Raw genomic sequence first — 27,605 nt, forward strand, 5'->3', positions numbered from 1 at the left:
GGAGGAGAGGCCTACATACTGAGAAATCAATGCATCCCAACGTGTGGCCCTTGAATAATTTTGAACTAAAAAACTGCAATAAAGAAATAAAACTATGACTTTGAAGAGACAACTGAAAAGTAGAACACTGGCTGGTTATCTGATATTAAAGAATTATTAGTTTGTGAAGTATTAATATTATAGTTATGTTTAAAAAATTCACAATCCTTGTATTTCGGAGACATACTAAAATATTTATAGATGAAGTGATACAGTGACTGTGATTTGTTTCAAAATTATTTGGATTGAGTGGAAATGGGTGGGGGTATAGATGAAACAAGACTGACCATGAATTAATTACCAAAGCTAGTAGACAAGTACATGGGGTACATTACACTGTTACATTACTTTCATATATGTTTGAAACTTCCTATAATAAAAATTTTTTTAAAAGATGGAGAGGAGGAATGGAGAAACAAAACAGACTTGTGGACATCAGGTACTGTGAGGAACATAGAAATGTCCTTATTTCTATTGATTAAATGACTCCATTCCCAAAAATAGGATTCAAAACAGTGAGTGATCAACCTCTCAGAGATATTCAATGTATGATTTACCATTACTTCCAAGTTTTTAGAGGCTGGAGATCACTCTTCTTTTTGCATTCCTGGTACGTTAGATGGCTGCTTGGTAGAGTAGGGAAGCTTGAAGTTTTTTCAGCAGGATTCATGATGCATTTAGCAAATGGCAGTTAGAATTTAAGTTCCTAATATGCCTTAGATATCCAAAAACATAACTTTTTTTTTTTTTTTTTTGAGACAGACTTGCTCTCTCGCCCGGGCTATAGTGCAGTGGTGCAGTCACAGCTCACTGCAGCCTCAATTTCTTTTTTTTTTTTTTTTTGAGACAGAGTCTTGCTCTGTCGCCCAGGCCGGAGTGCAGTGGCCAGATCTCAGCTCACTGCAAGCTCCACCTCCCGGGTTCAAGCGATTCTCCTGCCTCAGCCTCCCGAGTAGCCGGGACTACAGGCGCCCGCCACCGCGCCCGGCTAGTTTTTTCTATTTTTTAGTAGAGACGGGGTTTCACCATGTTAGCCAGGATGGTCTCAATCTCCTGACCTCGTGATCCGCCCGTCTCGGCCTCCCAAAGTGCAGGGATTACAGGCTTGAGCCACCGCGCCCAGCCTGCAGCCTCAATTTCAACCTCCTGGGCTCAGGTGATCCTCTTACCTCAGCCTCCCAAGTAGTTGGGATTACAGGCATGTGCCACCACACCTGGCTAATTTTTGTATTTTTTTTTTTTTTTTTTTTTTTAGTAGAGACAGGGTCTCACTGTGTTGCCCAGACTGGTTTCAAACTCCTGACCTCAAGTGATCCGCCTGTCTTGGCCTCTCAAAGTTCTGGGATTACCAGCGTGAGCCACTGTGCCTGGCCTACATTCTTTTTTTTTTTAAGACAGAGTTTGACTCTGTCACCCAGGCTGGAGTGCAGTGGCATGATCACAGCTCACTGTAGTCCCAATCTTCAGGGACCAAGTGATCCTCCCGTCAGCCTCCCAAGTAGCTAGGACCACAGGCACACATCACAGTCCTAATTGTCTTATTTTTTGTAGAGACAGGGTCTCACTACATTGCCCAGGCTAGTCTCTAACTCCTGGGCTCAAGCGATCCTCCCACCTCAGTCTCCCAAAGTGCTAGACGTGCCCAGCCCAACATCAACATTCTTACAGTCCAAGAGTATCACTATAAATCAAAGATAATACTATAAATTTTAAAACTAATAAAATATTAAAACATAAACAAACCTTTTGGTATCGATTTTAATAGCAACAAAACTGTTTGAAGATGCTTCTGTAACTTTATCATCTTCCCAACTTGCAGCCATCCGTGTAGACTGTTCATCATCACCTGTAGAACATTTAAAAAATTCTTATACCAGGCCAGGATCTGCTGATTGCAAATTCTTTTTCCCTGGAAAACGAAAACTTCAAATAAAATGTAATCCCACCTATACTACTTTCTGCCAAATTTGAAAACTGAATTTTCCACTAAATGAAAAGTGTGACTGCATACATAGTTCACATCATGAAGAGCAATGAAAACAAACTACATTGGACTATTTAAATGACACAAAGTATTTCATAAAAGAAGTCATCTAAATTATGATGTGAAAAGTACCACAACAATAAGTAGTCATAGGCAGAAATGTGCAGTGCCTATTTGGGCTTTTGTACATGAGATTTTAGAAAATTAAAAGTTGCGGGTTGGGTGCAGTGGTTTGCGCCTATAATCCCAGCACTTTGGGAGGCCAAGGGGGGTAGACCACCTGAGGTCAGGAGTTCGAGACCAGACTGGCCAATATGGTGAAACCCCGTTTCTACTTAGCCGGGTGTGGTGGCACATGTCTGTAATACCAGCTACATGGGAGGCTGAGGCAGGAGAATCACTTGAACTCGGAAGGTAGAGGCTGCAGTGAGCTGAGATCGCGCCACTGCACTCCAGCCTGGGCAAGAGAGTGAGACTGTCTATACAGAGAGGGAAAAAAAAGTTTGTTATCTGTCCTTTATGTGGCACCTTTCTGTTGAGTTCAACATCTCCACTCCACAGCATTTATACTCCAAAATTCCTCCAATGTAGACAGAGGCAGGTACAATTCTGTTTGCAATTTTAGACTTGCCTTTTATTGTAGGTATGCTAATTATAAAAGGTAGGCTAAACTATAACTAATCTATGGTGATGGAATTCAGTATAGTGGCTACCTTGATAGAGGGGAAGGGTACCACCAACTGAGAAAGAGCATGAAGGAGCCTTCTGGAATGCTGAAAATGTTCTGTATCTTTTTTTTTTTTTTTTTTTTGAGATGGAGTTTTACTCTTGTTGCCCAGGCTGCAGTGCAACAGCGTGATCTTGGCTCACTGCAATCTCTGCCTCCCGGGTTCAAGAGATTCTCCTGCCTCAGCCTCCTGAGTAGCTGGAATTACAGGTGCCCGCCACCACGACCGGCTTTTGTATTTTTAGTAGAAACGGGGTTTCACTATGTTGGCCAGGCCAATTTAATGCACCTTAGCCTTCTTCACTGCAGTTATTCGTTTATGGTAACTCCATCCTTTCAGTTCTCAGGCCAAAAACTTTAGTTTTCCTTGATTGTAACTGACCTATCTCCAAAATACATCAATAATGTAACTATTTCTTACCACCTCCACTACTGCTACCCTGATCCAAGCTATCACATCTCGCCTAGAAGCCTAGTAAAAGCCTCCAAACTGGTCTTCCTGCTAAGTCTATTCTTAACACAGCAACCTTCTCTTAAAAAAAAAAGATCATATCATCTCTCTGCTTAGATCACACAATGGCTCCCCATTTTCCTCAGAGTAAAAGCCAAAGTCCTTACAGGGGGCTACAAGCCCCACACATCAGGCCTCCAACTACTTCTGTGACCTCATCCCTTTTTCCTTTCTTGTTATTTTTTCCTTCTATTCCTCAAATATGAAAGACACTCCAGCTATAAGGTCTTTGTACTAGTTGTTTCCTCTGCCTGGAATGTTATCCTCCCAGATACTACATGGTTAACTTCCAACTCCCTTAAAACTTTGCTCAAATATCAGCTCAATAAAGCTGATACTTAATCACTCACTTTAGTATTACAACTTCCCTACTCACTCACTTTAAAATTACACTCAAGACATTCCCAAAGCTCTCTTATCTCCTGTTCTGTTTTTCTGTATTACTTATCACCTTCCAATATATTATGCATTTTTAATTATGTTTACTAGTATCTGTCTCCCCTAACTAGAATGAAGGTTCCATGAAGGCAAGGATTGGTTCCATTTTATTTACTGATAAGACTAAAATCCCTACAAAACAATACAGTAGACACTCAGTAAGTACTCTGTGGAGTCGCTAAATGCCTAATATAGTTAAGTATGATGGCATGCCTATAATAATTGCCTCTAATGCTGTTTATTTGAATATATTTTGCGAGATGAGATTAGGAATACCAGAAATAGGAGTTTGAGAAATTTGGCCACGTAAAAGTAAACGGGGCCAGGCGCAGTGGCTCATGCCTGCAATCCCAGCACTTTGGGAGGCCGAGGTGGGTAGATCACAAGGTCAAGAGATCTAGACCAGCCCGGCACAGTGGCTCACGCCTGTAATCCCAGCACTTCGGGAGGCTGAGGCGAGCGGATCACGAGGTCAGGAGACTGAGACTATCCTGGCTGACACGGTGAAACCCCGTCTCTACTAAAAATACAAAAAATTAGCCGGGCGTGGTGGCACATGCCTGTAGTACCAGTTACTCGGGAGGCTGAGGCAGGAGAATCGCTTGAACTAGGGAGGTGGAGATTGTAGTGAGCCGAGATTGCACCACTGCACTCCAGCCTGGCGGCAGAGCGACACTCCATCTAAAAAAAAAAAAAAGTAAACAGGACTAGAATGCATCCACAGATCAAATGCTCCATTAAGAATGCTCCATAAGCAGACTCCCAGATGCCGAAGATGCAAAATAATGAGAAGTTACTATTTGCAAGTGAGATCACTCTGAATGCATCTTCAGAAACCATTGGATGAGGAGAGTTGTAAGATTCCAAATAAATGACTCACCTACCAAAGAAAAATAACTGTATGGGAACATTCTTACTACAAACACTTCTCAGAGAAGGCTGTGAAGAGTGAGAAATTCTTTCCATTCATTCTTTTATATGTTCACTATTTTATTGCACATTTATTTTGTTCTAGACATTGAACTGTATACTAAATATAAACCAAATGACACACTGCCTGCCTTCAACAGAGCTTAAAATCTAATGATATACAAAATTTTTAAACAAATAGACACTATACATAATTACAGTAATAAATGCTATGAAAAAGAAAACTATGAGAGAAAGTAACCAGAGAACTCTTTATAATGGTCAGAGAAGCCCTCTCTGAGGTGACAGTTAAGCTAAAATCTAAAGGATGAAAGAGTTCAGCCATGCCAAGAGCCAGAAGAGTTCACCATGCAGAAGGAACACGTGTGTAGGGAAAGGCCTATGTGATTGGCAACGTTGTGAACAACCGAGCTCAAGACAAGACTGAAGAGTTAAGATTCAAAGATGACTGTCTCACATTTATGGTTTATCCAACAAGATGTATGGTAGTGCCACTCAGATGCAGAACACTGGGAGAGAAACACAGGTTTAGGCAGTACATACATGTTTAGGCTTGAGAATCCTGGGAGAATCTAAACAGGGATATCATGTAAGTAGCTGAAAGTATAAATCTTGCTCCTTGTGAGGCTGGTGTGTCACTCCTTCACCTATACTGTCCCAAAAGTCTCAACCCCACTGGCAGTGTCTGTCCTAGACTCAGCCTAGTGATGGCCACTGCTGCTTGATCAGCAGTGCTGGAAAGCCGAATGGAATTACTCAATGCTCAATGACAACTTTCCTAATACTACTGAGTGGGATGATTGTCAGCTAACTCTGGTATCTTTCTTTTCCTATTTTTAATCAAATTATCAACCATGAAGTTAGGTGGGCCTAAGATTTTAGAAGAAAACATCGTATCCTTTGTATCAGCAGTATCTTAAGTGAAGGCACTTAAAGAGAGCAACAGGAACTCAGAAGCAAAGAGTTGCAGACCCTCATACAGTCTTTCCGACGTAAAAAAAATCTCAACTGTGCCAGGCGCGGTGGCTCATGCCTGTAATCCCAGCATTCCGGGAGACCCAGGCGGGTGGATCACGAGGTCAGGAGTTCAAGACCAGCCTGGCCAAGATGGTGAAACCAAGTCTCTACTAAAAATACACAAATTAGCTGGGCGTGGTGGTGGGTGCTTGTAATCCCAGCTACTTGGGAGGCTGAGGCAGAGAATTGCTTGAACCCAGGAGGCGGAGGTTGCAGTGAGCTCGGATCGTGTCACTGCACTCCAGCCTGGGCGACAGAGCGAGACTCTATCTCAAAACAAAAACAAGAACAAAAACAAAAACAAAATCTCAACTGCTCAAAACCTAAAGGCTTCTGTGGTCTACATTCACCAGAAAAGGCAGTCAATGGCATCTGTCATTAACAAAGTTTAGCCTACCTACCTAGCAACACTAGCCAGCGAACAGATACCTTTATTTCAGTCTTCTTGTCAGATTATTCCACCTTCCCAGGTATTAAATGAAAATCGTTCTGTTTCACTTACTTTACACAGCCACAATACTTTGAAAAATCATATTAATCTGTTGGCTGAAGTAGTAGTAATCTCTCCAGTCTCCAAACATCAACTCCACAATATTCTTTAATTCATCCATCAAAATGTCACTAACTAAAGACAACTTGCCTGAAACATTTCCCACTTGAATAGTTCTATGAACCGAAGTGTACTCTTGAGATCACTTCTTCCAGCTATAAAGATATCTTTCAATTTTTCCATTAAGTTGATATATTATTACTGAGGTCTCAGACCTAAGAAAATCACGAGTTCTGGCTTCAAAGTCATGAAGAAAGCTCTAAGCAATCTGTAAGTGTTTTGGTTTCATGAGTCCAGTATCTACATATTCCTAGAGTGACACTAATCCTACTTAGTCTTGGGGACTAAGTAGGCTAAAACTCTAAAAAAATCTAGCTGTATTTTGGAACAGGTCAAGGGACAGACTTTTTTGTGAGACTGCTAACAGTCTTCCTGCAAACATTCAAGATTACATGTATTTAGAATATAATGTAATCATCATTACAATGATGAATTACAATATAATGTAGTCATTACAATAATGAATACCATGTAATCATCACTAAAAAGTTAATTGAAGAAAGTATATATACACACAAAGCCCCGAAAGGCAAGACCTATAACTTTATTTAACTATTCCAATAATTTGTACTAGAGCTTCCAAATATTAATATTTGTTAATAAAAATCTCTCATTTCTTTTTTTAAATTAACTAATTCACCTCAAGAGTGCCTTCTAGGAATGTTTGGACATTTGTTCAAAAACATGACTACCATAATCCTAGATTCCTGATTTCTATACCAATTTAAATCACCAATTTAAAATTGTTCAGTTTTTTCCTTAAGAAACAAAAAAGCGGACAGTTTTTTTGAAGCTACCAAAAATTGGACTGTTAAGACAACATGTAAACCCTTTTTGTGACCCTAGTGGAAGTCACTTTATGGCTGCTGACCTACGTGTCTAATCTATAAAATGGGGATAATTAAATCTGTTCTATTTACTGCAAGGATCAACTGAGATATTAGGAGAAAAACAATTTAAAACCTACTACTGTAGGTTTTAAACCTACTGTAGTCAAAAACCTACTACTGTACACAATAAGCATAGTGTCATTTACTTTTCCTTCCATTTTCAATCCATTTTTTTCTTACAGGATTACAGAATTTATGTAAAGTATAATATAAACCCCAGACAGCATAACAGAATCTAAACTACTCAAGTTCTTCTAATAAACAGCATTGAGCTAAAAATTTAGCGTAACAAAACAATTATAAATTCCAAATTTAATGAATGACATTCACGTTTCAGTAATTCGTTCTTCACTGCAGTGTGTAAAGTTATAGAGCTATTAAAAGACGTGAATTATGAATAAATCGTTATTAAATAAAAATAGTTGAAGAAATACACCTCAAATTAACAATAGCCACAAACATTGATTTGATCCATGTAATGAGAATGAGCAGAACCGTAGAGGCAGGGAGTTTATTGTAAATCTACAAGATTTCAGTAATAAAACAGGAGAATATGGAGAAAAACAGCCCAGATCAACATAGAGTAAATGAGTTAATAGAGGATCTCAAAGTCGTGTAGCTTTTAGCCTAGGAAGACAATAAACGGAAGAAACCAAGGACTGAACATCTATTTCTTTGAAACTAATGGATTTTTTTTAAACCTGCAACATTATTACACACTAGATCCCTTACCAAGACTGCCACTAAAAAAAATTAAACCTCTATTCGGCTCAAAAGTTTCCGTTTCAGGAACATACTAACACCAGTAACCGTGAACATCAGGTGGTTTCTCTTTGTTGCTTATCGATGACACAGCTTTCTTCCCGACCGTCCACAACTAATTACAACCCAACTGTTTGCCTAATGGCCCGTTCCTACCTCCACCTAAACAGTAGTAAAGAAACGGGGGTACAAGCAGCCCAAAGAGGGTCCTTGCAGACAGAGAGGGGCGTCAGGCAGAGGGTCGCGAGGGTCTGGCTGCGCAGGGGAGAGGTTCGGGGCGACGAGCGGGGCTGGGCGGCTGGGGCCTGCTGGCCGCGTCCCTCGCCCCGAGCGGAGAGATTTCGGCGGGGCTCGGGGCGCTTTGAAGACCAGGGCCAGACAGTGCCTCTGGCCCGGGTGCCGGGAGAGGCAGCGGCGGGGCAAGGCCCGCTGTATCTCAAACGGACCGGGGACAGCCACGGGCCGGCAGCTCGGGCCTCTCAGGCACGGAAAAAAGGCTGGGGGCGCCCGGGGCCTGAAGGAACAGGGCGTTGAGGGTCTGCATGGCCCCTGTAGGGGATCTGGCGGCGGAGTCGCAGCCGTCCCTGGGGCGCGGGGCAGTAGTGGCAGTTGTGCGAGCCGACAGGCGCCCGCGTCTCGGGGAGGGCGGGCCGGCGGCTGAGGTATACAAGAGGATGAAGGTAGGCCGGAGGGGTGTCCCGGCCGCCTCTCGAGCCCCTGCCTCCTTCACCTGCCACGAACACCACGAAGACCGCGCCGCTCCTTTTGGCCGTCGCGATGGCGGCCGGAATGGCGCCCTGGAACCACAGCATCGCTCCCTTCGGGCCCAGGCGCTCGCTCGGTGTGTAGTCTCCGCAGTCCCGGAACCGGCTCCGCCCTCCGTCTTCGTCCGGCTCTGCAGCCCCCGCAACCTCGGCTGGTGCGGCCCCCACCTCCGGCTCAGCACAAGCGCGCAGGCCCGTCAGCGGCACCCGGAGACGCGCGCTGGCGCTCGCGAGAACACCCCACGTCACATGACGCAACCCGTCGCTGTTCGTGCCCCAGGGCCTTCTCTCGTTGGCGAGTCGGTGGTGCGTGCGCGCGCCCGCTAGGCCTCCGGCCGCGCAGTCCAGGATGTGGAGGAAGGCAGTGGGAAGGATGAGTAACCGCTACGACACGTCGGCGGCGCCTGCAGTGAGGCATGATGGGAATTGTAGTCCACTTAGGCTTATTCTCCTCCATATTGTGGAGCATGTAACTGTGGGTTCTGAGGCACGGCTAAAGGGGGCAGTAGTGAGGGCCACTACACAGTCTATAAAGGGGAGAGGGAGAAAGAGAAGTGTCACTCCGACTGGCATATGCTATTCTCGGCCTCGTTGAGACTCCCACTGTGGAGGAAATCGTCCTCGCATGGAACTAAATGGGCTTTGTAGGGATTAACTGCGAGGCTTTGATTTTTTCTGAACGTAGCCCAACTTTGTACAAACACAGGATAAAAACCGCAAGTCACCTTCTGTAATAACCTGTAGTCCATGTGCCTAAGCGGAGGAATTGGTGGCACGCAGGCTTTCAGCAATTTCCTAGACACTGGATAGAGATCATTCCAAAACTTCAAAACCCTTTAGGCTATTGCCACAGCTACTTTTTAAAGTAACACAAAAGCAGAAAATAGATTATTTTCCAGCTACTTTCCATGGTAATACAAAAGAGACTAGATAGTGATTTATTTTCCAATTTTCTGGGAGCATGTCCTATAATCAAGATGTGGCGCTTTGTGGTTGGCTGCCATTAAATGAAAACTGATCCATATTTAATTCTTTTATGAAATTACATGGTCCGTAATAACTATTAGCTAAAGGCTTGCATGGTTTATTTACAGTTGCATATACTATTATGTTAAATTCTACATCAATTAAATTTATCTTCCAGCAGTACAACTATCTGACAATCTTTGCAAGATAAAGAAAGTGATACATCTGAATATACCACCTTTCCTACAGATATTTTCCCTAAAAATAGCTAATTATTTGAGCTTCGATTTTTGTACTTTTTCTCCCAATCAGGCCTTTCATATATAGTGTTATTATAAACTGAGACATAATGCTGATTAGGGACAGTTGCTTCTATAGGACACCAGTCCTATAGAAAAATTAGAGTTGACCTTTAACATCAACTTTAACGGACTTCTTGAAATTCGATCAATCTAGAAATTATTCCAATAGAGTTATGTCTTTAATTATCTCTAATTTTAGAATTAAATAAGAATCCTTCATAGTTTTATATTCATTTGTCAAGTGTTTATCGCTCATCTATTATGAGCGAGGCATTGTGCCTGGCGCTGATAAGGAGGTGAGGGAGTCAGAAAAAGGCCCTGTCTTTGTGGCTGTACAGTCTAGTAAGGAAGACAGACATTGAATAAGTGATTATTAGTGATGATGAATGTCACAGAAGGGTAACTCAGAGTGCTACAGAAGTGTATGAAGATGGGACCGAATACGGACTAATGGAATCAGAAAGGGCCTTCGTGAGGAAATGACATGTCGGGGAACTCCAGGTAGGTGAAGGAGAAAGCCATTCCACATGGAGCAAGCAGCAGTGTGAGGTTCTGAAGCAAGCAAACACAGTGCACTTGCAGAACTAAAAAATGCCCAGTGTGGCTATAACATAGAAAGAGGAGTGTGGTACAAGTGAGACTGGAAAGCTAGGCAAGGATCAGATGATACAGAGTCTTGAAAATCATGTTAAAAATTTTAAGACATTTTTCTAAGGATTACAGGAAGCCATTGAAAAAAATTTAAACAGAAGAGCTGGCCAGGCACAATGGCTCACAGCTGTAATCCCAGCACTTTGGGAGGCCGAGGCGGGCAGATCACGAGGTCAGGAGTTCGAGACCAGCCTGACCAACATGGTGAAACCTTGTCTCTACTAAAAATACAAAAATTAGCCGGGCATGGTGGCGCACGCCTGTAATCCCAGCACTCAGGAGGCTGAGGCAGGAGAATGGGAGGCGGAGATTGCGGTGAGCCAAGATCGCGCCACTGCCCTCCAGCCTGGGTGAAAGAGCAAGACTACCTCTCAAAAAAACAAAAACAAAAACAAAATTAAACAGATACATATAAGACTTCCATTTTTAAATTGTAGCATAGCAATTGAATAGATTGGATTTGAAGTGGAAAGGCTGAATGTGAAGAGACCAGATAAGAGGCACTTATTCATGTATTAACATGAGGGAGATAGTGAAGTGGATACTTTTGATATTCTGGAGACAGACCCAATATATTTTGTTGATTCCATGTGGAGGTTGAGGAAGAAGTACTCAAGAAGGGATTTTGCAGCCAGGTGTGGTAGCTCATGCCTGTAATCCAAGCACTTTGGGAGGCCAAGGCAGGAGGATTGCTTGAACCCAGGAGTTTAAGGCTGCAGTGAGCCCTGACTGCACCACTGCACTCCAGCTTGGGCGACAGAGTAAGACCCTGTCTCTAAAGAAAAGAGAGAGAGAGAGAGAGAAATTTGGGGTATCTGCCTTGAGAAATTGTAAAGAGGATGGTACTGAGATAGGCAACACTGAAAGAAGCGCAGGATAGTGGGGAGGTTGTTCGTGAAGGTGTGAGTTCAATATTAAACGTGTGTTTGGAGTACTACTAGAGAGATACTCACGTGGAAGTGTTAAGTAGGCAGATAGCTATTAGTCTTGGAGCTCAGATAACAGTTCTTAACTAGAGATAGGAAACTGAGACTTCTCTATATACAGGGGATCAGTGAGGCACTGGAGGATAACGATACCATTACGTAGGGAGATGGTGCAAAGGGAGGTAAGAGCATGATTGAGGTCTTAGGGCCTCCAACGTTTATAGGATTGTATTAAAAAGTATAAACCAGTAAAAGAGACTTAGCAGGAAAGGCAGAGTGTGGGGTGGTGGAGGAAAATGGGAGAGTGTGTGATATCAAGGAAGCCAAGGGTAGAAAGAGTCTTAAGAAAGGAGAAGCAGTGGTATGGAATGCTGCTGTTGGGTCAATTAAGATGAGAGACTAAAAAATGTCCATTGTTTTTAGTAACACAGAGGTCATTTTAAGCTTAGCAAGAGCAATTCTCATGGTTCTTTTGTACAGAAGCCAGATGGCAGAAGGTTGAAAAGTAGGGGGAGGTAAAGAGTCAGTGAGTGTGAAGGCGAGGAGGAAGAAAGGAACATTAGCTGGACAGGAATTTGGATTGGGAAAGAAAACCTTTTTAAAGATGGGTGAGAGTCGCACAAAATGCTGCTGGAAAGGAGCTGGTCTTAGATTAAACAAATGAGAAGACAGAAGGCCCCTCTGGAGATGGGAGGGAAAATGGAGTACATAGCACATTCTGTTGATGGCCGATCCAGCAGTCATTCTTCTACCATGCCTTTATTATTCCCTCCTGACAGAGTTCACTTTCTTTTTTTTTTTTTGAAACAGAGTCTTGCTCTGTCACCCAGGCTGGAGTGCAGTGGCGCCATCTCGGCTCACTGCAAGCTCCGCCTCCCGGGTTCACGCCATTCTCCTGCCTCAGCCTCCCGAGTAGCTGGGACTACAGGTGCCCGCCACCACGCCTGGCTAATATTTTGTATTTTTAGTAGAGACGGGTTTTCACTGTGTTAGCCAGGATGGTCTCAATCTCCTGACCTCGTGATCCGCCCACCTTGGCCTCCCAAAGTGCCGGGATTACAGGCGTGAGCCACTGTGCCTGACAACAGAGTTCACTTTCTACTGAGAGGCAAAACTGCCAGGCTGAGGTGGGCGGATCACTTGAGGTCAGGAGTTCGAGACCAGACTGGCCAACATGGTGAAACCCCATCTCTACTAAAAATACAAAAATTAGCCAGGCGTGGTGGCGCACACCTGTAATCCAAGCTACTTGGGAGGCTGAGGCATGAGAATTGCTTGAACCCGGGAGGTGGAGGTTGCAGTGAGCTGAGATTGCGCCACTGCACTCCAGCCTGGGCAACAGAGTGAGACCCTGTCTCAAACAACAAGAAGAAGAAGAACAAAGCAACCTGCTAGATACTGGGCTTTTCAACCTCCCCTTGAAGCCAGTAAAACCTCGTAGGAAGGGGAGGTGGTGGGAGGGGCTACTTCTAGGAAACGCTTTCCTGATAAAAGACATATAGAAGAAAGCACAGATTGGGCACAGTGGCTCATGCCTATAATCCCAACATGTTGGGAGGCTGAGATGGAAGGATTGCTTGAGGCCAGGAATTTGAGACTAGCCTGGACAACGTAGTGAGACTGTCTCTACAAAAAAAAAATAAAACGAAAAATTAGCCAGGTGTGGTGGTGTGTGTCTGTAGTCCTAGCTACTCAGGAGGCTGAGGTGGAAGGATTGCTTGAGCCCAGGAGGTTAAAGTTGCAATGAGCCATGCTCACACCATGGCACTCCAGCCTGAGTGACAGAGCGAGAGCCTGTCTCAAAGAAAAAGGGAAAAAAGAGGGCACAATCTTTCTTTGCTGGATGTGGTTATATGCAAATAATGCCTGGTACTGCTGCAGCCATCTCGTGGCCATGAGGAAGGACATTGCTTATGCTTTTTTTTGAGACGGAGTCTTGCGCTGTTGCCCAGGCTGGAGTGCAGTGGTGAGATCTCGGCTCACTGCAAGCTCCGCCTCCCGGGTTCAGGCCATTCTCCTGCCTCAGCCTCCCGAGTAGCTAGGACTACAGGCACCCACCACCACGCCTGGCTAATTTTATGTATTTTTAGTAGAGACAGGGTTTCACTGTGTTAGCCAGGATGGTCTCGATCTCCTGACCTTGTGATCCGCCCGCCTCAGCCTCCCAAAGTGCTGGGATTACAGGCATGAGCCACTGCGCCCGGCTGCTTATGCTTTAAGAATGGCAGAATGGAACTAGAAAGCACTTGTGTCTATGATGACCTCACAGAGCTCCTGAACCAACCCTGGGACTACTCAGCCTCCATACATCTTGTTTTGTGAGATAATAACTGTCCTCACTAGTTAGGCTACTGGAAGTTGGATCTGGCTTCTTGTAATTGCCACCATTCTAAACAATCTGGGGTGGGATCCAGAACACAGGCGGATAGAAGAGATACCCTTCCCATTTTAACAGACAGAGGAAAGAAAAAATACTTATTTATGTATTTTTGGGTTTTTTGGTTGTTGTTGTTTTGTTTTGTTTTGTATTTTTAGTAGAGACAGGGTCTCACCATGTTGCCCAGGCTGGTCTCAAACTCCTGAGCTTAAGCAATCCACCCACTTCGGCCTCCCAGAGTGCTGGGATTACTGGCGTGAGTCACCACTCCCGGCCAAAAAAAGTAACTTCAGATATAAATAAGTTTATTTTAAAAAAACAGATATAAATATGCTTATACATTTCAAAACAATAATGTGAGGAAGATTTTATGTGAAAGCTTTAACTTTTTTTTTTCCTTTGAAGGAGAGGTTATTTGCTGAGAGTAAGGGGGGAAGTAAGGAAACTGGTGCCTTGAGTACAAGGAAACAAGGTTTGAAGTAATGTTGAGTGTTGGAGGGCAAGTGGACTAGGGAAACAGTGTGCCAGAAAGTGCAGAAGGGGCTGTAAAATTGGTGGTCCTGAATTTGCCCAATTGTGTAATTTTCTTCAGTGGTCACTTAATCCCTGAGGGCAGGCGTGGAGAAAGTGGAGACTTGCATTTATCCAGGGTTTGAGGTGCCAGGCAGTGGGAGAAAGAACAAATGAAAAAGGAATTTAGGAGATTAGCAATGGAACAAACAATGTGATGGAACATAGAATCTAAATTGGTTGGGGGATGGGCGCGGTGGCTCACTTTGGGAGGCTGAGACAGGTGGATCACCTGAGGTCAGGAGTTCAAGGCCAGCCTGGCAAATATGTTGAAAGCGCATTTCTACTGAAAATATAAAAATTAGCCAGGTATGGTGGCTCATGCCTGTAGTCCCAGCTACTTGGGAGGCTGAAGCATGAGAATCACTTGAATCCGGGAGGTGGAGGTTACAGTGAGCTGAGATCACACCACTGTACTCCAGCCTAGGGAGCAGAGTGAGGCTTGGTCTCAAAAATAAATACATACATACATACATACATAAATACATAAATAAAATAAATTGAGGAGGGAAAGAAATGCAGAAAGGAGAAAAAAACAAACAAAATGGTTCAGGGGAGGCAGTGGCCTGGAGGGCTCAGAGTGGGCAGGAAACAGGTCAGTAATATGGAGTTTTAAAATGTTGGCCGGGTGTGGTGGCTCAACGCCTGTAATCCCAGCACTTTGGGAGGCTGAGGCAGACGGATCACCCGAAGTAGGATTTCAAGACCAGCCTGGCTAACACGGCAAAACCCTGTCTCTACTAAAAATGCAAAAATTAACTGGGCATGTTGGTGGGCGCCTATAGTCCCAGCTACTTGGGAGGCTGAGGCAGGAGAATCACTTGAACCCGGGAGGAAGAGGTGGCAGTGAGCCGAGATCCCATCATTGTACTCCAGCCTGGGTGACAAGAGTGAAACTCCGTCTCGAAATAATAAACAAATAAATAAATAAAAATAAAACGTGGCCAGACACGGTGGCTCACAACTATAATCCCAGCACTTTGGGAGGTCGAGGCTGGCAGATCACTTGAGGTCAGGAGTTTGAGACCAGCCTGGCCAACATTGTGAAACACCATCTCTACTAAAAGTACAAAAATTAGCTGGGCGTGATGGCACATGTCTGTAATCCCAGCTACTTGGGAGACTGAGGGAAGAGAATCGCTTGAACTCAGGAGGTGGAGGCTGTAGTGAGCTGAAATCCTGCCACTGCACTCCAGCCTGGGCGACAGACTGAGACTCTATCTCAAATAATAAAATAAAATAAAATAAAATAACAAAATGTTATGCTTTCTGGGAGGGAAAGCAGTCAGAAATTATGGAGAAGATTCTTGAGTCCTGAAGTCTGATACTATGAAATTCAATTAGAACATACCCCCTCTCGACCGAGCATGGTGGCTCACGCCTGTAATCTCAGCACTTTGGGAGGCCAAGGGGAGCGGATCACCTGAGTTCAGGAATTCGAGACCACCCTGGGCAACATGGTAAAACCTTGTGTCTACTAAAATACAAAAAATTAGCCAGGCATGATGGCGGGCACCTGTAGTCCCAGCTACTTGGAAGGCTGAGGCACAAGAATCTCTTAAGCCAGGGAGGTAGAGGTTGCAGTGAGCCAAGATTGCACTACTGCACTTTAGCTTGGGCTACAGAGACTCTGTCTCAAAAAAAAAAAAAAAAAAAAGAACATATCCCTTCTCGAATCAACACACCCTTCTGTCTTCTGTCACATAGAGTGAAGCCAGAGTCTTCCCTTTACCTGTATGAGACCAGTCACAGCAACTTTCCAGTTGTTTTGTGTTAGTCTTAAATCCTTTTAATTTCCACTGTAACGGATACCATGGTGTCCCATCTTCAGGACTCTTGAACTCTCTCTCCCCAGCAGTTGAGACTATCCAAAGCTGTGTCCTTTTCAGGAGTGGTGCTCCACTGAGGACACGAAGGCCTGGGCCCCTTGCCTCATTTTGGCCTACTAAAAATACAAAAATTAGCTGGGCGTGGTGGTGTGCACCTGTAATTCCAGCTACTCAGGAGCCTGAGGTAGGAGAACTGCTTGAACCCAGGACGTGGAGGTTGCAGTGAGCCGAGATTCTGCCACTGCACTCCAGCCTAGGCGACAGAGTGACACTCTGTCTCAAAAAAAAAAAAAAAAGGCCGGGCGCGGTGGCTCACGCCTGTAATCCCAGCACTTTGGGAGGCCGAGATGGGCGGATCACGAGATCAGGAGATCGAGACCATCCTGGCTAACACGGTGAAACCCCATCTCTAAGACATCATCTCAAAAAAAAAAAAAAAAAAAACAAAGCCAAAAACCTTCAGTGTCTCTGTAGTGCCTCCAAAAACAAAGAACACAATTGTAGCCATTCAAAATCCTCAACAGTCTGGCTCCAACTTGCTTTTCCAACATTCATTTCTTCTCTTTCCCACTTGGGTCCTCTAAACCGACAGTACTGTTATTCACCTACCAGGGCATACTCTTTGCCAACTCTGTTTTTGTTCACACCATGCTGCTTCTTGCATGGTTCACTCTTGCATGGAATTCTCTCCCTTCACTTATTATTATTTTGTTTTTCAGACGGATGCTCGCTCTGTTGCGCAGGCTGGAGTACTGTGGTGTGATCTCAGCTCACTGCAAGCTCCGCCCCCCAGGTTCAAGTGATTCTCCTGCCTCAGCCTCCTGAGTAGCTGGGATTACAGGTGTGTGCTACCACACCTGTCTAATTTTTGTATTTTTAGTAGAGACGAGGTTTCACTATGTTGGCCAGGCTGGTCTCGAACTCCTGAACTCAAGTGATCCTCCTGCCTTGGCCTCCCAAAGTGCTGGGATTACAGGTGTGAGCCACTGCGACCAGCCTTTCTCTTCACTTATTAAAAAAATATTTGAATGCCTTTTTGGGACAGGCAATAGATTAGGTTCTGGGATTGAACTATTGGTCAATTGATTGACAGATACTATTTTTGTCCTCAAAAAACCTGCAGTCTAGTCAGTGAGAGAGATTGATACATGAATAGGTGACCATAATTCTTTGGCTTGGATAAAATGAAAGAGCCATGTACTGGTTATTGTAGAGGGAAAGGAGGGGTGAGGGGTGGCCTGTTGAGGGAAGTGGCATCAATGCTATTTTTCAAATAGACCTGAATCACAAACTACAGCAACTTTTTACACTCAGGCCCTTACCACAGAAGTTTGTTCACTGCTGTGCAGCAGGAAAAATATGGCAGGGTTTGTATTGTTATTTTCCTTCCCAGTGCAACCCCTTAATTCTAGAGATAAAAGACTCCCCATGAGCTGAGTCCCAAGGTTTTGTGGGCTTCTTTGATACACAATGAGTGGTTTCATTGCAATGAGCTCTTCTCTGAGGGGTCTGGGATCTTAGGCTGGTTACCAGGTCTAGAGCTGCTGAAGAGGAAGGTCAGGTTTCAGTTGGTGGCTCTGTGACCGTTGGAAGAACCCTCACCACGTCAGCTTGACCCCAATGTGCATTCTCAAAGTCCTGCTTTTTGTTTTCCAAGCCAGAGAGGTTGTTCATGGTGGTCCCAGGACAAGATGGGGAACCATGCCATGTGGCTTGCCATAAAGCCCCTGGCCTTCCACCTTTGAAATCTCCGTTTTCCTCTGTGACCAATCACTGTGTGCTATTTCTGGTTTGCTCCGTGGAGGCCCTGCAGCTGTTTACCTCACACAGGGCCTCTAACTCTCCTCATGTCTTGGCAGTGTGGGATGTTTAGATGTTTTGACCCCACTTGCGCTAGAGCCCATGAACTGTCTGGTCTCCTGATGTTCTTACTGGGCCTGCAAAAGGTTGTAAAACGGTCATGTGCATTCTCCTTTGCCACAGCCCCTCCCACTACTAAGCTTCACTCATTTACTTACACTCAGGCTATAGTGAGTATTTGAGTTTGCGGTCCCTTCTGTACATGTGAAGCTGGCATTGGCCAGGCAGGCATCAGTGTACTCACAGCATTGGCCAGTGTGTCACATACCTGCTCAGTACTGGCTTCCATCGCATTTCGGGGAAGAGCGCAGTTTCTCATGGTCATTTATATCCTGTGAACATTTTATTTTATATAGTTACTTAAAGTTCTGGGTTTATAGCTTCTCCCTTCCCCAAGAAGAGAGTTTGGAAACGATAGCTTTGGCTAGGCGCGGTGGCTCATGCCTGTAATTCCAGCACTTCGGGAGGCCAAGGCATGTGGATCACCTGAGGTCAGGAGTTCAAAACCAGCCTGGCCAACATGGTACAACCCCGTCTCTACTAAAAATACAAAAAAGTTGCCAGGTCTGGTGGCAGGTTCCTGTAATCCTAGCTACTCTGGAGGCTGAGGCAGGAGAACCACTTGAACCCAGGAGGCAGAGGCTGCAGTGAGCCCAGATCGCACCATTGTACTCCAGCCTAGGTGACAAGAGCTAGACTCTGTCTCAAAAAAAAAAAAAAAAAAAAAAGAAACAATAGCTTTACTCAATCTTCTTTTATTTATTTATTTATTTGAAATGGAGTAGCTGAGATTACAGGCGTGCACCACCATGACCAGGAATTTTTTTTTTTTTTTTTTTTTTTTTTTTTTTTTTTTAGTAGAGACAAGGTTTCACCATTATGGCCAGGCTGGTCTCAAACTCCTGACCTCAGTTGATCCACCTGCCTTGGTCTCCCAAGGTGTTGCCATTACAGGTGTGACCCACCACACCCAGCCTCAGTCTTCTTTCTATTTTCAGTGTCTTGTATTTTTTGCCAAATGAATGAGTTACTAGTGTCATTGAGGCCAAAAGTTTTCCCACTACTAAGGTTCTATTTCAATTTGCACAGAGAAAAATCTACCACAAACTGAATTCTTAACTGTAGTCATTCAAAAGAAATCAAAGGGCATTTCTTACTGAAACTGGATTGGTAACATCACCTTGAAATATAAAGTATCACATCATGCTTTAAAAAAAAATAAAACATTTTCTGTCTCACAGAAGCCTGTACCTGCTTACCACCAGAGAAGGCTTTATAACTTACATGTTGCAAAGCTGGTTGTATAAAAACCATGTAAAGGAAAAATATTATTGTCTGTTCTTGCTTTTTCTTGAGTAAAAGTGAGAAGTGTAAAAAATGCTAAATATGGCCAGGTGCGATGGCTCACGCCTGTAATCCCAGCACTTTGGGAGGCCAAGGTGGGTGGATCACCTGAGGTCAGGAGTTTTGAGACCAGCCTGGCCAACATGGTGAAACTCCATCTCTGCTAAAAATTCAAAAAATTAGGCCGGGCGCGGTGGCTCAAGCCTGTAATCCCAGCACTTTGGGAGGCCGAGACGGGCGGATCACTAGGTCAGGAGATCGAGACCATCCTGGCTAATACGGTGAAACCCCGTCTCTACTAAAAATACAAAAAACTAGCCGGGCGAGGTGGCGGGCGCCTGTGGTCCCAGCTACTCGGGAGGCTGAGGCAGGAGAATGGTGTAAACCCGGGAGGCGGAGCTTGCAGTGAGCTGAGGTCCAGCCACTGCACTCCAGCCCGGCGACAGAGCAAGACTCCGTCTCAAAAAAAAAAAAAAAAAAAAAAAAAAAATTCAAAAAATTAGCTAGTCGTGGTGGCAGGCGCCTGTAATCCCAGCTACTTAGGAGGCTGTAGCAGGAGAATCACTTGAAACCAGGAGGTGGAGGTTGCAGTGAGCCGAAATCGTGCCATTGCACTCCAGCCTGGGCAACACAGCAAAACTCTGTCTCAAAAAAAAAAAAAAAAAAAAAGCTAAATACGATAGAGTATACAGAGCAACATCACTCACCTGTAGACCAGTAGGAGAATAGGTTAATTACCACATAAGGTTCATGGGTGCGCATAAAATAAAAAGGAAGAGAAGCAGCATTTAAATAGGTTCCAGGGTCGGGTGTGGTGGCTCACGCCTGTAATCCCAGTACTTTGGGAGGCCGAGGCGGGTGGATCACAAGGTCAGGAATTTAAGACCAGCCTGGCCAACATGGAGAAACCCCGTCTCTACTAAAAATACAAAAATTAGCCGGGCAGGCAGAGGTTGCAGTGATCCGAGATCGTGCCATTGCACTCCAGTCTGGGTGACAAGAGCAAGACTCCATCTCTAAATAAATAAATAATTTCCAAGCTTCACTCACAACAAGCAAATTTTCACATGTAAGATAGGATGGCACTCCTCTCTGGCTTCTCATAGAGATCCAGATGAATAAACCAAATCAAAAGTGGCAATTATTACATTAGACATTTTCCCTGTCCTAAAGATTACATTCTGATAGGTAGAAAAACAGTAAGCAACTAATTGGCCAATTACTTATGTAATTACCATTGTGATAAATGCTTTGAAGAGGAAGTACAGGATATTATTAGTTTATTACTTGCAGAAATGAGCTAGTCTGGCTAGATCACCTGAAGTCAGGAGTTTGAGACCAGCCTGGACAACATGGTAAAACCCCGTCTCTACTAAAAATACAAAAAATTAGCCAGGTGTGGTGGCATGCACCTGTAGTCTCAGCTACTCGGGAGGCTGAGGCAAGACTATCGCTTGAACCTGGGAGGCAGAAGTTGCAGTGAGCTGAAATTGAGCCATTGCATTCTAGCCTGGGCAACAGGGCAAGACTCTGTCTCAAAAAATAATTAATTAATTAAAAATTATTTAATGTATCTATTTCAATGCTTCCGCTTCCCCAACCCCCAAAGAACAAACATTTATCATTTTTCTTTCTGATTCAGAAGTTCCCACTGCCTTTTCTTTACAGCCCTCCAGTATTCTTATGTGGGTGAAATCAAACCAAAATGAATACAAGTAGAGACATTGAGGGGAAAAATAATGAACAAATATGCACTGTGTAGCCTGAGCATATGTGGACATGGGGGTGGATTCAAGGGCAGCCGTATCTGTTTCTCAAGCTGGTGAAGGTCATGGGTTGAATGTGTGTGCAAGAGCCTCAGGTTCTTTTAGCACCAGCTATTAAAGGCTTGTAGAATCCCAAGCAACCAGGGGCCAGCTGTGAATCCCACCTGGTATAGAATGCCTTTGTGCTAGCACTTCACTGGGCCCTAGAAGACGGAACTCATGCCCTTAGCCTTTGAAGACTATAGATAACATATTATCTGTTGGGTAGGCAGTGGGCTGGGATTAGGGGTCTTGCCTCTGCTGAAGTCTTAAGTTTGCATGTTTTCTGTTGTTGATAACAGGTAGAGAATCCAACTCAGTTGTTTCCTGAGGTAGCTGCAGATATGCTTTCTTTACTCTTCCCAAGCTAATCCGGAACTGTGGGTTCTACTCAGAGGCCTGTGTTTCCACACTATTTATAGGCCATAAGATCCTCCCTAGTGGGATCAGGATAACATTTTCCTAGCTTGGGAAAGGCTCACATCCCTATTTTGTTGCCAGCTCTGATGCCAATCTAATAATTTTTAATTACCTGCGGCACCATGGCAAACACACCTTGTACTCTATATCACAAACACATATCCAATATATCCATGTTCTTTGCAAACCAAGAGCTTCAAACCATAAGCCATATTCTGTTTTCTAATATTAAGTAGCATAAACAGACAGAATGTTATGAACCGACCTCTATCATTCCCAAAGAAAGGACTGCTGGAGCTGCTAACATCGGCACAAGAAAGAATAACACTTTGTTGGTAAAAGTAGTATCCGCCCCTAAAAATGGTTAGTGGTCTGGAAAAACCCATGATATGGATTATTGCCAGGGCTGTGGGACATCTGAAGCTGTCTTTGAGATTACCAGTCTAGACCAAATCACATCTTAAATGCTTCCTGTGTGTGCTTCTACCTGCCACCATTTTTATACAGGTGAAATCAGATTTTAAAAGATCAAAAAAAAAAAAAAAAAAGGGGGGGGGGAATGTACAGATTAGGGAACGTGTGCATATTTTTGCAATGGTGGTGGGATTGGCAATTTCATTGTTATTTCCATGTGATTGTCAGGGAATGTGGTGGTGGTGGCCAGGCGTTAACTCTACAATAGCCTCTGATCTTTTTTAGCTGTAGTGTCTTACCTATTTACTTTGCACGGTATTCAACTCCTACAAAGTAAACTAAGAGTTTAAAGCAAAAACTGGTTTACCAGAATTCCTACTGCAGGAGTTAAAGATAATTTTTTTTTTTTTTTTTTTTCCTTCTGAGATGGAGTTTCGCTCTTCTGGCCAGGCTAGAATGAAGTGGTGCAACCTCAGCTCACTGCAACTTCTGCTCCCCAGGTTCAATGATTCTCCTCCCTCAGCCTCCCGAGCAGCTGGGATTGTGTAGGAGCCCACCACCACACCTGGCTAATTTTTGTGTTTTTAGTAGAAACGGGGTTTCGCCATGTTGGCAAGGCTGGTTTCAAACTCCTGACCTCAAGTGATCCGCCCACCTTGGCCTCCCAAAGTGCTGGGATTATAGGCATGAGCCACCGTGCCTGGTCTAAAGGGAATATTCAAGAGAAATTAATTGCAGGCCAGGTCGGGTGGCTCACGTCTGTAATCCCAGCACTTTGGGAGGCCAAGGCGGGTGGATCACCTGAGATCAGGAGTTCGAGATCAGCATGGCCAATATGGTGAAACCCTGTTTCTGCTAAAAATACAAAAATTAGTGGGGCATGGTGGCAGGTGCCTGTAATCCCGGCTACTTGAGAGGCTGAGGAAGAATTGCTTGAACCCAGGAGTCTGAGGTTGCAATGAGCCGGGATTGTGCCACTGTACTCCAGCCTGGGTGACAGAGTGGCTCTGGTCTAAAAAAAAAAAAAAAAATAATAATAATTGCAAGAAACCATGAGGTTGTGTCTTTTTTTTTTTTGAGGAGTCTTGCTCTGTCACCAGGCTGGAGTGCAGTGACACGATCTCGGCTCACTGCAACCTCCACCTCCCGGGTTCAAGCAATTCCCCTGCCTCAGCCTTCCCAGTAGCTGGGATTACAGGTGCGCACCACCATGCCCAGCTAATTTTTTGTATTTTAGTAGAGACAGCATTTCACATGTTGGCCAGGATGGGAGGTTGTGACTTTTTTGGTCTCCATCCCCATGTATGATTGAAGAATTGTTGCTGAAATGCTAGCCTTACTTATGTGTCCTCTCCATCTTTGATTCTCTGCAGGTCAAAAATAATTAAAATTGAACAAGACTTGGAAGCAAGAGATTTTCACAGACCTCACGCTCTTACTCTTTCCCCCGACTATGGCTCCTTAATCTAAAATGGTTCTAAGCTCCAATTTTTGATCCCAGGAGTACAATATTCACAATTGGGATATGCTAGTTGGCGGGGAAGCCTGGCATTCTCTGGGACCAGTGGGACCTTGCAAATGTGCTAAAGTGAGTGCATATCTGCACCAGAGTCTGGTGACACCTAGTGCTCTTCAATTTCATAGTAAAAGCCCTAGTCTGGGCTGGAAGATAACCAGGTTTCAGGCAAGCGGCAGCTGGCAGACCCCTAACTTTTTGATTTCCCAACAGGGTGACTTTGCTTGGCTTACCAAAGGGAAAAGATGTCTAAAAAGCATTTGAGTCTAAGTGGACAATTGGGTGTGCAATATATAAGCTAAAAACAAATTTATCTCACCAAACATAATCTTCTATTTTTAGTTGCCTGACAATAAAGTATGTTCATACTCTAAATTTCTATAGTTTGTAATAACTTTATGATAGAGAATACAGTAACAAGAATCATATCCACCAGGAATCACTGCCACAGAGAAAGGGATGTTTGGGACATTTGTAAAATGAGGTGGTTTACTGTTTTTCATCTTCTGTAAGCTTGAAATTGACTTAAATCTTCCAAAAAGGTTACTGTCTTCAAAGCTGACACTCATTTAGAAGGTGCTTTTAATTAAAAAAAAGACAAAGTGAGCCTATATTTGTAAACATTTATTCTCTTGAACTGAAAAAGGCTTGCATCAGCACACATTGTACAGCCTTGCAAATTACACAGAAATTGAAAAGAAGGTTCCTTGTTCATAAGTGCAATGAATCTTTGATGTCCAGTGATCCGCTGCAAACAATGAAAACAAACTGTAAAGCACTTAAGAAGTTTCCAGCACTCATCAAATGCATTTCCTTAGGTGACAAAAAATCCACAAGGAGGGGAATGCAAATAAGTGGCATTTAGTTATTAGAGAGATACTTGAAAAAAAAAAAAAAAAATGGAAGTATTTTCCTGCTTAGAATGATTTCTGTTCCCCTCTGAATGTAAGTGGTTTAAGAGGCATTAAGAACATAATTTATTTTATACTTAATGTTCACACTACCTAAATGAATAAGGAAAGGGTCCTACAGGGAAGAGTTATGTATTTTTTGGCAATTGTTTCTGAGTTTAGAGATTCGGGGGAAGAGTAATCCTCTATTTGTGGGCTCTTCTTAGCATCCCTAACCCCCAAGGAGATAGTACATGGTTTTGACTTGGTTATTTCACTCCTGCATTCTTTTTCCCCCAAATTTTAAGTTGGGTCACATTGTGCTGGCTGCAAAAAGAAATACAGGTTGCAACTGGTTATAATCATTTTGAAGAATAATCTGCTGTACAATAGAGCTTTGGATCTGATACAAGAATTTAGAAATATAAAACAAAATAACTATAAAAGTTAGGAGGCATTTGAACGGCATTTCCTTAGAAAAACCTGCTAACTCTGTATCATTCTGACGTAGATTCCTACAGTCATGTGGGGTGAAATGCATATATTTTCCCCCTTTGCTGGATCACTGGCCTTTCTTCAAAAGCTATAACGCCATGAACACACATCCTAGGAGTCTCTATAATGTTAACAGAAGCTCCAAACACCAAGCCAATCAAAGATGGGAGAGGGCAGGGGAACCATAAAGGCGAAGGGTCCAAAGGTGGCTGTTACTGAGAACTTGCCCTTTCCAAAACGTGAAAGTCATAGTGCTTCTTGCTTGTTCTCAGCTTAAACTTGTTAACTGAGTTAATTTGTTTCTTCAATGCATTCTGTGCAGCTGAAATGGAGGGGAATGTGGCTAAGACGGTGTAGGTGGAGGCCAAGTCACTGGGTTTAGAGCGTTCAGGGTTGACAGTGTTGTCCCCGCTGCCACAGCAGAGGGGGTGACGACGTGGTTGCGACTGGGGGTCCCGGAGCCACCGGATCTTGGCGCCAATTTTAAAGAGTTCCCCAAAAAGCTTTTCAGCTTCCATGCGAGTTATTCCATCTGGTAGTTCAGTAATTTCCAAGACCTTCCCAACAACTAGAATAGAAAAGGTACAGAAGTAACACATCCCTGTTACCAAAAAAGTTGGGTAAAAAAGCACTGCAGACTCAAATATGACATGGGAAATGACCATGCGAATACACAAAATTAAAACTTTTAGGGCTGTTTTTTTTTTTTGGGAGATGGAGTCTTACTCTGTTGCCCAGGCTGGAGTGCAGTGGTGTGATCTCGGCTCACTGCAACCTCCACCTCGCAGGTTCAAACGATTCTCCTGCCTCAGCCTCCCAAGTAGCTGGGATTACAGGCGCCTGCCACCATGCTCAGCTAATTTTTTGTGTTTTCCGTAGAGACGGATGGGGTTTCACCATGTTGGCCAGGCTGGTCTCGGACTCCTGAGCTCAGGCAATCCACCTACCTCAGCCTCCCAAAGTGCTGGGATTACAGGCATGAGGCAGTGCACCCGGCCAGGGACATCCATCTTTTAAATCATTCCTACTTACCCCGTAGGCAAGGGGTAGAGAGCTAATAGTGTTAAAGCTACTGAGCTGGGTGTGCCTGTAATCCTAGCACTTTGGGAGGCTGATGTGGGCGGATCACCTGAGGTCTGGAGTTTGAGACCAGCCTGACCAACATGGTGAAACCCCGTCTGTAATAAAAACACAAAAAATTAGCCGGGCGTGGTTGTGGGCGACTGTAATCCCAGCTATTCGGAGGCTGAGGCAGGAGAATGCTTGAACCTGGGAGGTAGAGGTTGCAGTGAGCTGAGACCATACCACTGTGCTCCAGCATGGGCAATAAGAATGAAACTCCATCTCAAAAATAATAAATAAATAAAGTAAAATTAAGCTACTGATGTCAGTCTTTACTGGTAGTTGCACAAATAAAAAGAAGCATTGTATGGTGGCTTCTCTAAATTAGGTGATCTCAAACATTTTTCTGACCTTCACATTTCCATTGTAAAATAAAATAAAAGCACTTGCCCTAACCACACCACAAGGCTGCTGAGTAGAAAGTTAAAGTACAAACTTGAAGGCACTTTACCACAGAGAGGCAATATATTTGTTCACTCAGACTCTCTCCCACATGGATGTAAGGACAAACCCTTTCTCAAAGAACTAAGAGGCTAAGAGTTTCACTCTACTTGTTCCTCTCACACATTTCTCTTTGGCCCCTCTGTCCCTCCTAAACCTACCTGCATCTTACCATATATACTCTCATATCTCAAATGACACAGGGTCATAGGAATATATCCAAGAATCCTAAATCAGAGACGGCAACAATTATTATGACTTTTTGCAGGATTCTAGGAAGAGGAAAACCCATTTCTGTGCTGTGGTGTATTCTTAAAGACTGTCACCGGTTTGTAGACCCATATCCAGTTGCCCCTCAGAGACATACCTGTTTCTCCTGCTCCAAGGTCGGTGGATGCAGCTTTTTTAGCTTGTCTCCTTCCTCGGTTTCCATGCCTGCTGCCAGGCTGACCCTGAAAACCCAAAAATAGTTGAGAAACAAGGTTAATAATGCTGAAAAACACACTTTGGATGTTTAAAAACTTAACACCCAAACACCTTTAGTTTGGGTTTTGCACTCTGGCAGAAGAAAATCAGTCCCAGGCCTTCTGAATTCTGCCTCTGTGGCAGTGACATTCCTGTCCATTATGACCAATTCCTAGCCACTGCCTTGTCTTTGGGTGGCACTAGGGAATTACTGTTCTGCCAAGCAGCATGCCGTCTTCTCCCTTGCTCTGCTCCTGATGGAGCCAGTGATAATCTGTGTAAATCAACTGGCCGAGGCACAGAGCTCTCCTTGGGCAGTGCCAACAGGTGGGCTCAGGGTTGCCCCTTACACTCTGAGGGAGCTATGATGTTCTGCAACAAAGTCTAGGAGGTTAGTTGTCTTTTATACCTGTTGGTTTGGAATGTGTCCGTGCAGAACAGCAGGAGGGTTGTACTGCAGCGGCTGGCCAAGTAATGGATACCTGGAATCTCCTGAAAGTCAATAAAATATATTTACATTTTTTCTTTCCTCAGTTAAAA

At 44.0% G+C, this 27,605-nt stretch overlaps 3 protein-coding genes across 27 annotated transcripts in view; 1 reads left to right on the top strand and 2 right to left on the bottom strand.

The window, feature by feature from the left end:
• The window catches only part of UBXN4 (UBX domain protein 4), a 43,868-nt gene extending 34,819 nt beyond the window's left edge, over nucleotides 1-9,049 (bottom strand). The window contains exons 1-2 of the mRNA XM_050750986.1: nucleotides 8,639-9,049; nucleotides 1,783-1,885 (exon numbers count right to left, since the gene is read on the bottom strand). Of these exons, the coding sequence (XP_050606943.1) occupies nucleotides 1,783-1,885; nucleotides 8,639-8,720 (185 nt within the window). The 5' untranslated portion in view covers nucleotides 8,721-9,049. The remainder of the gene's footprint in view (nucleotides 1-1,782; nucleotides 1,886-8,638) is intronic.
• On the top strand, nucleotides 7,546-8,641 carry LOC126932256 (uncharacterized). The gene has a single exon (XM_050751011.1). The coding sequence runs from the start codon at nucleotides 7,993-7,995 to the stop codon at nucleotides 8,440-8,442; it is 450 nt and encodes a 149-aa protein (XP_050606968.1). The 5' UTR covers nucleotides 7,546-7,992; the 3' UTR covers nucleotides 8,443-8,641.
• A 15,212-nt stretch (nucleotides 9,050-24,261) lies between the features above and the next one.
• Nucleotides 24,262-27,605, bottom strand: part of R3HDM1 (R3H domain containing 1) — a 197,544-nt gene continuing 194,200 nt past the window's right edge. For all 25 annotated transcript variants that reach the window (XM_050750944.1, XM_050750938.1, XM_050750939.1 and 22 more), the window contains 3 exons: nucleotides 27,475-27,557; nucleotides 26,968-27,052; nucleotides 24,262-25,605 (listed from right to left, as the gene is read on the bottom strand). In XM_050750944.1, the coding sequence (XP_050606901.1) occupies nucleotides 25,250-25,605; nucleotides 26,968-27,052; nucleotides 27,475-27,557 (524 nt within the window). In that variant the 3' untranslated portion in view covers nucleotides 24,262-25,249. The remainder of the gene's footprint in view (nucleotides 25,606-26,967; nucleotides 27,053-27,474; nucleotides 27,558-27,605) is intronic.

Source organism: Macaca thibetana, chromosome 12, assembly GCF_024542745.1.
Source record: "Macaca thibetana thibetana isolate TM-01 chromosome 12, ASM2454274v1, whole genome shotgun sequence".
In the NCBI taxonomy this organism is placed as follows: domain Eukaryota; kingdom Metazoa; phylum Chordata; class Mammalia; order Primates; family Cercopithecidae; genus Macaca; species Macaca thibetana.